The sequence below is a fragment of the Chenopodium album genome, chromosome 7 (assembly GCF_948465745.1).
Source record: "Chenopodium album chromosome 7, dcCheAlbu1.1, whole genome shotgun sequence".
NCBI lineage: Eukaryota > Viridiplantae > Streptophyta > Magnoliopsida > Caryophyllales > Amaranthaceae > Chenopodium > Chenopodium album.
Window position 1 is genome coordinate 2,157,326 of NC_137840.1, and position 12,168 is coordinate 2,169,493.

Consider the following 12,168-nt stretch of genomic DNA (forward strand, 5'->3'; position numbering starts at 1 on the left):
AGAGAAATGTAGATTATTGATTATTCACACAATTTTATTAGATGAATGTATGAAACGTAGTCAAATGAATGTGTGCATGAAAAACAGACAAACGAGAAATTAAAAGGAACAAATGGAGTATGATTGAACAATGCTCAGAAAAAATTATTTTTAAAGTAGAAATAATACAATTTGATATTCAAAGTTAGTATCGCCGGAGTCATGCACTAGTTTCTATAACACTCTGAAAGAAAGGAAAGAGTAATTTTGTTATAGGTTTAATAATTTTGAGTATCTTTAACATAGTGCACTTACCACCCTTTTGTGACGCTTTGCACTTAGGGGTAATGAGGCTCTTTCGGCTGCATAATAAACTTTTCAGAATAATTTATTTTCTTAGATATTTTGTAACGATAGCATATAGTATGATAATTAAAGAGGTTCCCTAGATCACTGATGTCGAGAACAGTTGTTCAGGGACAATTTTATACATCAAGTGGCCATATGAGAGCACTAATTAAACATAATTACCACTTAATTAACACTTAAATTACCCCCACTTGGGCACTTACTACTAATCACTAATCAGTGATATTCTCTTTTGAGTTGGAACTTGGGAGGTGGGTATTTGGAACAGAGGAAATTATATTCTTAATAATGATAGTTGCCATGTGATGCTCCATAAGCTTAACGGACTCAAGGTAATGGCGGATCTAGGATTTCAAACAAGAGTACGATAAAAGATTGTACTATGAAACACTCCGTATTTGTGTATGCTCCATAAGTATACACTAAATTATTTTTCATCCTTACTGATAATATCAATCACTATTATTATTATTCTACAAAATGTAATGTATTTTGTATATAGAATACATTCTACATAAACTTCAAACATTACTTTACAATCTATAAAACATATGGTACAGTACTACAGTCTACTTTCATAAAAAAAATTTATAAAAAAAAATATAGGGAAAAATTGAGAAAACTTATGATACAGTTTGCTGAGAGCATATCAAGGTTCATTGCCTTTAATAAAAACATATAGGCAAAGATACAACAAATTTGGTAAGTATGACCTTCATACCTATAAAGCTTTATATGCTTATGCTTTGAATGTATGAGGTATCATATATTACAGACTAATGATAAAAATTGCTACAAGAATATTGTGATTCAGCTTAACTACTCGCCGTTCCTTCCAGCAGCAACCCTGAGAACGAAAATTCTCATGAGACGGTTTCCTTCCCTGCTTGTCTTGCTTTTTATCTTGTTTCTTTGGACATCCAATAACTACCTTAAGCTACCAAAGCCTCAACACTAATACATACATCGACTTCTTACATGGGTGGCAACTGTCATAAGTGGCCGTTGCTTGCAACAGAACTTCTTGAATGACTATGAGAGACTTGGAGAGTAAGCCTGATAGTTTGCCGCTGAGATGATTGACTTATATCAACACATTCCTCCAAATCAGCATCACACGTTAACAACACCCAATCGGAGTCATCATCTAAGTATTTCAGTTGATAACCACTCATGTCACCTATATGGAATCTCTTAACTACTTCCTGCACTAAATATTTGAACCCCCAAATCCTAAGCATGCGAAATCTGATCTTCTCCTCTCCGTAAGTGACTTTGACCCTCAGAGAATCATCTACTTGGATCATCTGGACCCCGCATTTTGGAAGAGGCGGACGATCATCAATATTATTACGCAGCTCAATCAGAGATTTTTGGCTCAGGGACCTTGATATATTGTTTGCAGCATTTTGACTAGGAGTGTGAAGAATCTCTGCTTCACTTCTTGTTCGTTTTAAGGCACCTTCACGTAAGGTAATTCCTCCTTGAGGATCCTGCTTACCAGAGGCTTTATTACCTGTAGAAGGCTGCTGCTGAGTCCCGGATGAGCAGCACTGGCTTGAGCTAGAACTCTGGCTGCAGGAGGACGTGGGAGATTTTGATGTAGCAGTACCCTCGAGCTCCTTTGTTTGTTGCGGAGGATCAGTTTGCTTAGAATTTGAAAAGGGGCTAGTATTTGAGAAATTTGGGGAAGCCAAGTCGGGGAAGTTTGAATAGAATGAGCCAATTTGCAAAGCACCAGAGGTGCCCTGAACTGAGTCAATCACAACTTGAAGCTTCTGTAAGGAGTGACCAACCTTCTTTATCTTTCGGGAAGGCCACCGCTTGATCCCATGCTGCCTACATATCCTTTTCAAAGTAGTAGGACAGACTGCAACAGAAGAAAAATAGTTAGATTTTAAGATTGAAGACCTCAATATGGATCCAAGCGTCAAACATGATTTTATTATGATTGTTAGAAATTCATCCAAAGAGAGTAAATCAAAGAGAAAGAAGAGGTTGGAGAACTGTATGCTTCTTAATAGTTTAATTCTTCAAGTACTTTCAATGGTGATTTGACTCTTCAAATTGATAGTTTTATCTTTTATCTGATTTCCTTCTTGTATCTTTTTCCTGTCAAATATTAAGAATTAGAAATATTGCCAAATTTTCATCCTCTTGCTTACAACTTTACGAGCCTACATCATCTGTCTATGCAGGAGAGATCCTAACGTTTTTCCCAAGCAAGGCATGCAACACCTTACTGACCTCAAAACTAGTCTAGCATTAAGAGCCTAATTGGTGTTCAAAATGCTCAAATTTTCCCCCAACATAGTACTCCTAGTTATTCAAATTCATCAACCTGTATTATAAATCTATTTATGCATGATTGTTTCAGCCAAAAATTTTAGAAAAATCGATTAATGGGTTTCAACCATCCAAATTCGAAGGAAATAACAGCATACCTCCAATGCTCTTTGCAGCATCCTTTAGGCTGCCAGCAAAATGCTGACGAAGAACTTCCAATGTAATTGTTTTCTCTGCCTTGGCCCTCTTTTTGTCCCCTGGTTTTCCAGAAGTTGAGAAACTCCCATCACCAACTGCAGAATTATCTAGACTGCCTGGACTTCCCTTCATGTAGGATTGTGGCGGATGCTGGTTCAAGACTTTCCCAGCCAAAACCTCCCTTTGTTGATCTTCTTGAGGAACTGAGAGACTTCTAGTTCTCTCTCTTTCCTGGAGACCAGTCCCACACGACTCTTCCTGAGACGAAGCTGACACAGTATCTTCCAACTTTAACACCTTATTCCTATGGAGTGAATCATCTGAAATCACAGTTACTTTGTTAGGATGTGTTCTCTTCACCTTCAGACAATAAAATTCATGTCAACTATTACTTTCAACGACAAAATATGTTTTCTTTGTCAAATTTAATTTAATATGAAGTAAATTTAGAAAACTGCAAAACACTAGAGAATCAAAAAAAAAAAAACAAAAAAATTGCTTGTCAAAGGATCAGCTTAATCAACAATCAGCAAATTTTGTTAAAGGCTAAAAATAAATCAGTTTGAAACTATTTGAAGCATTAAAACCTTCTTAATCAGAAAACATATCTCAGTTACGTAAAAATCAATTTAAAAACATGGGCTTACTCAGCATTGATGTTTCTTGCTCTATCTCCTTGTCACTGACAACCCTCAAGCTCCTACAAACTCGCTGTATTATGATTGAAAGTGAAGTAAGCGTTTTCTTTTGCTCTTCAGGATCCCTGCAATTAGTTGGCAGGAAGAATTCCACCACAAAGTCGGCATTGCCAGTGTAGATACACCTAAGACGAATAGCAACAGCAGCACAAAGCCCAAACATCCTAGCATGGTGTGAAAGTGGATACTCCGTCTTAGAATAAGTTGTTATGTCCTCTGAGAAGCATGGTTGATTTGTCATAAATGCCTTCCCAGCAACACCTTGGCCTTTAAATAAATGGTGCTCCGAGCAAGCCTCATGGAAGTCTTGCATATAAGGATTAGCAACGAAGCAAGCTGAATCAACGGTAGACACACAGCGGGAAAGGTTCTCATCAGAGTGTCGGCACCCCTCTTTGCCTTGTTGGATGCATGGGACCCAGGTTTGGGCTAGGGGAAGCCCATGACTACTACATGCAGATTTTATTACCTCCAGGATCTCTGGTAAGGCAGCTTGGTATGAACTGCAGAACTCCTGATATGAAGAAAATTCTGCTCATTAAAATAATTTATCAAAAATCAACTGTAATTCATCCAAAGAGTTTACAATAGTTACCTTTGATTTCTGAGGACCTGGAATTTCGGAACAACTTCGAAGATCAACAGCCTGAGAAGGACAGGGCAAATGTCAAAGTCATATTCGTCATAGCAAGAAGGGGGAGGCCGGGAAGGGGTTGAAAGAAATAGGCTAAGCTACTTGTGACCTTTTTATTATCCAGGTTATGTTACTATTTACACAGATCACAAAATATATTGATTTCACAACAATTTCTGGTTTAGAGAAACTGCAAGTTATATCAACTTTTGAAAAGTTGCTTACAATCAATTCAGAACACTACTCAAATTTAGGATACATTTCTGACAAAAGATGAAAAATAAAACAACTAGTTAAGACAACTCTTATAAGGAAATCTAGTCACCTTCCAAAACATAGTTGCTCAGGCTAAAAAGCCACAAATAAATTAAAGTCATAATGAAACAGCAGATTAATGATGATAAATGGAGACAACAAACCTCGAGAGCTCTGCAGACACTTTCAAGATCTGGTCGATAGTTGACCTTCTGAGTGGTCATGACAACCTCAATAACACCCAAGCAGTTCCTGCTACCTTGCTCAAAAACTGGGAGAGCAAGTGTCCCACGCACATCGCACTGCTGAGCATAAGAAACTCGTGGGTACTCATCGACCCTGAAGAATCGAACATCAGGAGTCCATTCAGGGACTTTACCCAAGAAAACCCGGCCAGGCAAACCCACTGACACACAGGAGTCTTCCTCTGCAGCAAACTCATAATTGGTAGAAATGTTTCTGTAACTAGCAAGTTGTGAGCTCCCGGAGTTGATTGAGAAAGGTTGATTAACAGTGGTCAGAATACGAGTACTCCCTCTAACAACCGGCACCCATATTTGGACAAGAAGATCCTTGCCTTTTGCTGAATCTTTTATGTAGCCGAGAGCCTTAAACAACCTTTCCATTACAGAAGATGCTGCTTTATTTAAACCTGGCTTGATCCACAACAGTTTGTTGAGCTCAGAACCTTCATCACAGAACTTTTCAAACTGATTCGAATCAGTAGCAATATTAACCAAACCCTGACCATTAGACATGCTGACTAGAGCTCCCATTTGGGTATCAACTAGAGGTGAATTGTCAACCATTTCGGAAGTTTCCCTCACTTGATGGCCACTTTTCTGTGATGAGTTCATGCTCGATTTTTCATCTGTCACCTCTAGCATCGGCCATAGGTACGAAGAATCAAATATAGCACCAGAAGTCGAAGCATTTTGCTGAAAGAAATTAGAGCCATCAAATGCTTCAAACCAACATCCTTCTAACAAGAGCTCATCCATATAATCAAGTTCCATTGCAGAACTTGATGGAGCTCCAACTGCTACACTAGAATGAAAAACTGCATCATCCATTTATCAGCAAAAAAACCCCACTTCTTCTACAAAGTTCCAAGAAGCCTTATCAAACAAAATATACCCCCACTCACTAACTCGAAACAGAAGCTGATGTTCTTCAATAAGAGATAAGCATTTCCAAGATTTCGTCGTCCCTTGAAAATTATAATGTTATCTTAGCCTGCTGAGAATCCAGATTTGTCCAATAAAATTATTACCAATTAAAGAACTTCACATAAAGGAATCAAATAAAAATCAATCATAGGAATCGAATACTTATTAATAAATCCTTAGTTATTACTCAACCACTGAGAAAAAACAAGAATCAATTCATTCCTTTGAGATTGGTCACAACTTTCTTTAAAAGTTCATTCTGTATCCAATATCATCATCAGTCAAAGAAGCTAGCTGATGACATAACTTAGAATAGAAATGAAAATACCCATCAAATTCACAAAGGAATAAAAACCCCACCAAATCTGAGAATCCCAGAAATATTTTCCAACAAGTTGGACCAAAACAACTTACAATTAAGGGTGGAAAAATATCACAAGAATCTGATACATAAGTTTTTTTTTTTTTTTAAAAAAAAAAAACAATCTTTACAGAATCTTTCAAAGTTGGGTTGGCATGAACAACACTTTTTATTTGACAGCTTCTTTGTTAAGCCTTTGCACAAGAACAAAAGTATTAACAAAAGTAGCAGCCCATTACAATCATGCTAAAATCATTGAATCAGAAATTAACACATTTTTTTTTTCTTTTTATTTTGAGTACTTAGAGCCATCAACAAAGACAAGCGGGATTTGATCTCAGCTCTTGGGTATTATCCCGATGACATGACTTGACCAACTAAGCTAGTTACCATCCCAAAATATCAATCCAACAACATAATAGATAGGCAATGAAACCAAATTTGACCCAAATTAAGGTTGTTGAAAAACATAACAAAAGGAGCTCAACGAAAAGCAATATACAAACAGCAAAAGTTACTAAAATTAGTAGGGAATGAAAAGATACCTGAAAAAAAACTAGGCCCAAAAAAATGTGGTACAATCTTTCTTTTCTTATAAGTAGCCTCAAGAAATTGTCAGAAATGTTGAGGCAAAAACACCACCTATGTTGGCTATATAGCTAAAAAAATCCCAACAATAAGTATAATAATCATAATTTCAACCCAAAAAAAGAGAAAATTAAAGACCCTTTTTTATCTTTTTTGCCAAATCAAAATGAAGAGTAAATAAAGGTGAAAAAAAAAGAGAAAATTTCTATCTCTTGTGAAGTGGTTTGTTTGAAGGGAAAGAAAAGGAGGAAGAGATGATTCCTGTGAAAGTGTGGTTGGTTTGGGAGGAGCGAAGATTCTCCGTAGAAGAAGCTCCAATGGGGAAGGATGGTGGGACCCACCTTTTGGGGGGTTCTTGGGATTCACGCTGTAAAGTCAACCAGAAAACAAAATTCAGTTTTGTGGTGTATCTCTACTGCTCTGGTGTGCAACTGGTGTTTGTGTGAATGTGTGCATATGCAATATGGGGTGTGCTGTGTGTATGAATCAAATTCAAGTTTAAGTACAACTGTGCAAGAGATAGGGGAGAATCATGGCCTTTCCATCTGTCTCTATATAAAAGTCTTATTTGTCTTTTACACGAATATTTAAGGTCTGTACTGATTAACTGAAATGAAATGAAAGAAATTAAGAACTAAACTAAACAGAACAGGCCCTTAGTGGTGTTTAAAAAATAGACCAATCAAATAGAACTGTTCCGATACCCAAGATGATGAAATTTTATAGCCGGTCTTTGGTTCGGTTTGGTCCAAAAATCCTAAAAATTTAATCTTAGATCGAACTAGTTTTCTTGTTTACCATTTTGAATACATTTCCATAATGTTTATTTATTAGAATTAATATGCTATAACTAAATTTCTATTATTTCCTTAATTTTTTTCCCATCACTAAATATAAATTAATTTTAAAAAGTTCTAAATCTAGTTAAGTTTGAATGCGGTCCAAGCAAAACTAGTCCACTGGTTCTTGAATTTTAATTTCTGGTCTTTTATGCAATCCGGTCTTTTGTAGAAAAAAAATAAGTTTTTAGTTTGAATGAATCAAAAGGCAACATAAACAATAAATAGGGTAGGGGATTTAAAACGGCAGTCTATCGTACACAAGCCTTCAATCTTAACCACCAGGCATTTAGGCCGATATGTCATTGTAATTTGAAGAAATTAAAAGTGATTGAAGAAATTTAATAATATAAAAATAGTAAATTAAAAAAAAATAAGTTAAACTCACTAAAAATATATATAAGCTCAACTTTAATAAAAAAATAAGTTTCAAACAGTTAAAATCTATAATGTCAAAGAAAAATCTTAATAGGGCACATAAATCGGGTTAAAGTAAATTTTAATTAGTAAAAATAACTTAAGCTCAACAAATATAATTTAATTCAAGTAAAAAATAATTTATGTCATGGTTCTCTACTTCTCTTCACCTTATTTTGTTAAAAATTTTACTATAAGTCTATAATTAAAGTAATTTTACAAATTTTAAATTATTTTAGAACATAAAATATTTTACTCATTAAAGTTTATTTTTATAGATTCCATAATATAGTTTATTTATTCGGTAAAGTTGAAGATTTTTACGGAATTAAATTTATTTTTACTAAACTTTATTTTATTTTTTTTAATTATTGAACTTATTATCTTTACTACATATTAATTGAATAAAGTGAAGAAAAGGGCCTAAGTTCAGAAAAAAAAAAATAATTTAAGTTCGGCGAAAATCAGATGAAGAGAATAAGGCCTAATAAAAAAAAAAAAAAATGATACTCCTAATAATATACATAATGAGAGTTGTTAATTAAAGGTGAATATAAAATTAAATTAAACTATAGTGGTAATATAAAATTAATTTTGGTATTGTATTTTGCATCTGGAGATTTAAAAGAGTGATTGATGACGTTGCTTTAGGAGCAAAAAGTTTTGAAATATTTTGTCCATGCCCACTTGATTTGCTAGTCTTGTCAATTATATTTTGTTGTTTTTTATTTTATTTTATTTTTATATTTATAAGTGATAAATACCAATTTGATCTCAATTTTTTTTGGTATCAACTAATATTTACAATTATTACAAATATAGGATGGGTTCTTATAAGTTGGTTAAAAAGAATACGAAACATGAAGAGCCGAAGAGGGAGTTTACATTTAGCTTTATGAGTGCTTGTTCAAACTCATAGCATATAGTTACCATGCTAATATTTGGATTAAATGTCTATCTATAGTTCACTCTGATTTAATTTAATCATTCATAAAAAAAAATAAAAAAGAAATAAAGAAATACCCAAAAAAAAAAATAAAGAAAAATGTTGTCAAATTATAAATTAATTTTTATTTTTTTTCTAAAAATTTATTTTACTGTTTATAAACGGAGCTCTTCGCATCTAATATTATCTAAACTTATTTAAATAACATGGTTTTAGTTCTATATGTACGTACATGGTACAAAGCCTAAAAGGATATGAAGATCAAAAGACTATAATATAGAACTCTCACGACGTCAGCATATAATTGAAGCATATAGTATATAAATATAATAATAAGAATATAATTACAGGTATAGAATATTTAAGTATCGTTTTAGATGAGTATCTGACAACAACTATTTTAAATTTTTTTTTGGTGAATAAAATGAAATAATCAAATAAAATAAAGAAAGTATTTATGCAAATTGAGGGGGTGAAAGGGAATCATAAGCCTGGGCCAATGTGCTTGGCAATTTGCATTAAAAGACGAATTAGTGGGGTGTGACCACTTTCCTTTTCCCCTCTTTTAGATGCTCTGTCTCCATTTTTATTCTATTAATTTTATTAATTAATTAATTAATATAATAATTAAATAAATATTTAGTGGTTTAAGAATTTCTAAGTACTCTCTAATTACTACCACTAAATCCCTTCCACGCGCGTTTTATTCAATCCAAGTGTTGATATTTGCAACCTTGCTATGATTCTATGAACACACTTTTCTTTCTTCTTTTATTTCAATGAATTTTACAAATGTCTTTGAGGAAGCCCCAATTAAATTAACTCGTAAAATAGGATAATGATATATGCGGCTTTTAGGACTTGTTCTCTTCACTTGTAATAAATATATTCTAATTTAACTTTAGCAAGGTTTGAAATAGATTTTTTGGTTTAGTCCGATGTACTGATTTGACAAAGCTCGACTACATATTAAAAGCACTCCTTCTGTTTCAAAATGCCTCAGATACAACAATGCATTTGTACGTCAACATAGAATTTTGTCCAATAATATATTGAAGTATCAATAACTATAGATTATTAAACGTTAATTATTGAGATGATTCTAACAAATAACCACGTAATTATACTTACTTTATTTTTTGTTTAAGAAATAACAGAAAGTAGTGTGTAAAAACTAAAAAGTGAAAAAGTCTAATTATGAGGCCATTTATTTTAAAGCAAATGGAGTAATAAAATAAGAAAAAACACTATCAAGTTGTTTTTTTTTTTTTTTTTTGAGATGGTTTGATCTTTGATCCAAATCTCACAATAATAAGTAATAAATTTTGAAATAAGTTGAAGAGAATTAGTCCTTACTAAAATTGTAATATCTTTAACTCGTTTTTAATTTGTTTTTAAGGGTACCTAAAATCATGTTATAGAATCAGTTTTGGTTTGATCAAATCACCTAAGTTCATTACGATTTTAAATAAGTTTTGACCAAGACGAGTACAAGTTAATTGTAAAGAACTCAAGTCGATTAACCACCCTAATCGAGAGAGAATAGGAGATAAGGGGCATGATTTCACTACCTCGGAAAGTGTAATACACGGAGGCCAATTGTGGTGTGATAGAATATTCAAGTATCACTTGCACCTACCATCACCATCCACGCACTTAGCAAAGTAATTTTAGTATTATTTTTTATGTTGTTTTATTAATTAATTATTTATTTATTTAGAGAGGATGCTTAAAATTTTACATTAATCCTCGAATACGTCAAATAATGGCAACTCATGCAAGTTGCCAAAAGAAAAAAGAATTAATGGTTGTCGTCATAGCACTAACAATAGTAACAACTAACAAATAGTGAATTAGTGAGCGTTAATGTGTTATGCAAATTATTATATAAATTGATTAATATTTTGCCTTTGCGTTTGGTACAAGAATGTATAACTAGATAACTTAGCCATTAATTGAATATATCAGAAATTGGATAGTGACTAAATGTGCATTTGATTGTGCTTTTTCAAAATATTATGGATGACGATTTAATCAAGACAAAATTCAAAAACAACTTAATTAAAAATTGTTTTAAAACAAACTATAAGTCAACCTTGGGAGATTTGCTTATTTATTATGATATATGGGAGTCAATCCACCATATGTATAACATATATTAAGTTTGTATCATTGTTTTTATATACCAATTATATTGCCTCATTAGGTTCATATATTGTATAATCGCATGCAATTTGGAATTTTAAAATTTGAAGTGTTGATTAGAAAAACAATGTCAACTAATTAGATAGACCACATAGAAGCATAGTGAATAACTAGATCACCATAGGTAAACATAATTCGATCTAAATAAAGTGATAATCAACTTTTATTGGTTTATAGTGAATTTGTGATTGTGTTGGCTTCAAAAAGTTGTCAAAGATTGATTAATTTTGACTCAACTAGGAGATAACATATTCATAAAATTAAAGGTCTTTGCCGAAACAATATTTTTAGCAATTACTTTTATATTTCGTATCAAAAATAATAATTTGTAAATGGGTCATTCTTTTTTTCCTTACCAAAGTCTTCAAATTTTCTTTTTTCCTTACCAAAGTCTTCAAATTTTCTTTAAAGTATACTTGATGTACATAGTATTATTACAATATAAATTCTTAGTTACATTTATAGTCGATGGATGGAACCCAATCCGATCTGATCTCACTGAATTTACATAATAATATAGTATGACTTGTGTATTAATGGATGTTGTATCAACCGTAATTACTAAGGCATTGTTTAGTTCACCTACCTTATTTTTACTTATTTAAAAAAAAAAAAAAAAGTTTAGATCACATCAAATCAAAAAAATAAGTTCAGATAAAAAAAACAAATTCAGATCAGATCATCGTTTTATGTGCAATTTGTTATCGCTAAATATCTTTAATTTCGTAATGAAAAACTACACATGATTACGAATCTAACAAGATCACACTTAATATATTTTTACCTTACAGATTATCGTACGCTTAAGGTCAAAGATTGGTCAAATCAGATAATAAGGGCTTGTTCTCTTACGTTGAAATTCAGTTCAGTTCAGTTCAGCTCAGCTCCTAATTTCCTTCTCTTATAAAATATTCATTTCAGTTCAGTTCAGCTCAGCTCCTAATTTCCTTCTCTTATAAAATATTCATTTCACTTCAGTTCAGTTCAGCTCAGTTCAGTTCAGTTCAGTTCAGCTTAATTCAGTTTAGTTCAGTTTAGTTCAGTTCAGTTCAGCTGAGTTCAATCAATGAGAACAGGCCCTAAGTTCAGATCAGACCAGATCAAATCACCAAAAATCAGGTGATCTGAACTAAACAAGGCCTAATTTATTGACAACGATTAGACATTTTCTACCCAAACTTTATGTCAAATCATTGCAAATAATTTGAAGCGCCAGGAGTAAAC

At 32.8% G+C, this 12,168-nt stretch overlaps 1 protein-coding gene across 2 annotated transcripts; it reads right to left on the bottom strand.

Moving 5' to 3' along the window:
- Nucleotides 1–951: 951 nt before the first annotated feature.
- Nucleotides 952–7,022, bottom strand: LOC145638790 (protein NLP4-like). Of its 2 annotated transcripts, none has more exons than XM_081689822.1 (6): nt 6,495–7,022; nt 4,584–5,655; nt 4,126–4,176; nt 3,480–4,044; nt 2,793–3,152; nt 952–2,218 (listed from the first exon to the last, which is right to left on the bottom strand). In XM_081689822.1, the coding sequence occupies exons 2-6, from the start codon at nt 5,490–5,492 to the stop codon at nt 1,341–1,343; spliced, it is 2,763 nt and encodes a 920-aa protein (XP_081545948.1). In that variant the 5' UTR covers nt 5,493–5,655; nt 6,495–7,022; the 3' UTR covers nt 952–1,340. The 2 variants fall into 2 exon arrangements, with proteins under 2 accessions (XP_081545948.1, XP_081545947.1); XM_081689821.1 differs by having other exon boundaries at nt 4,584–5,658.
- Between the last annotated feature and the right edge of the window lie 5,146 nt (nt 7,023–12,168).

Bases quoted from the DNA above. Each gene is read 5' to 3' on its own strand.
- LOC145638790 (XM_081689822.1), bottom strand. From the start codon at position 5,492: ATGGATGATGCAGTTTTTCATTCTAGTGTAGCAGTTGGAGCTCCATCA. The intron at 4,045-4,125 runs GTAACTATTGTA...TCTTCATATCAG, and splicing joins CAGGTCCTCAGAAATCAAAG to GAGTTCTGCAGTTCATACCA. The intron at 3,153-3,479 runs GTAAGCCCATGT...CTGTGATTTCAG, and splicing joins GCAAGAAACATCAATGCTGA to ATGATTCACTCCATAGGAAT.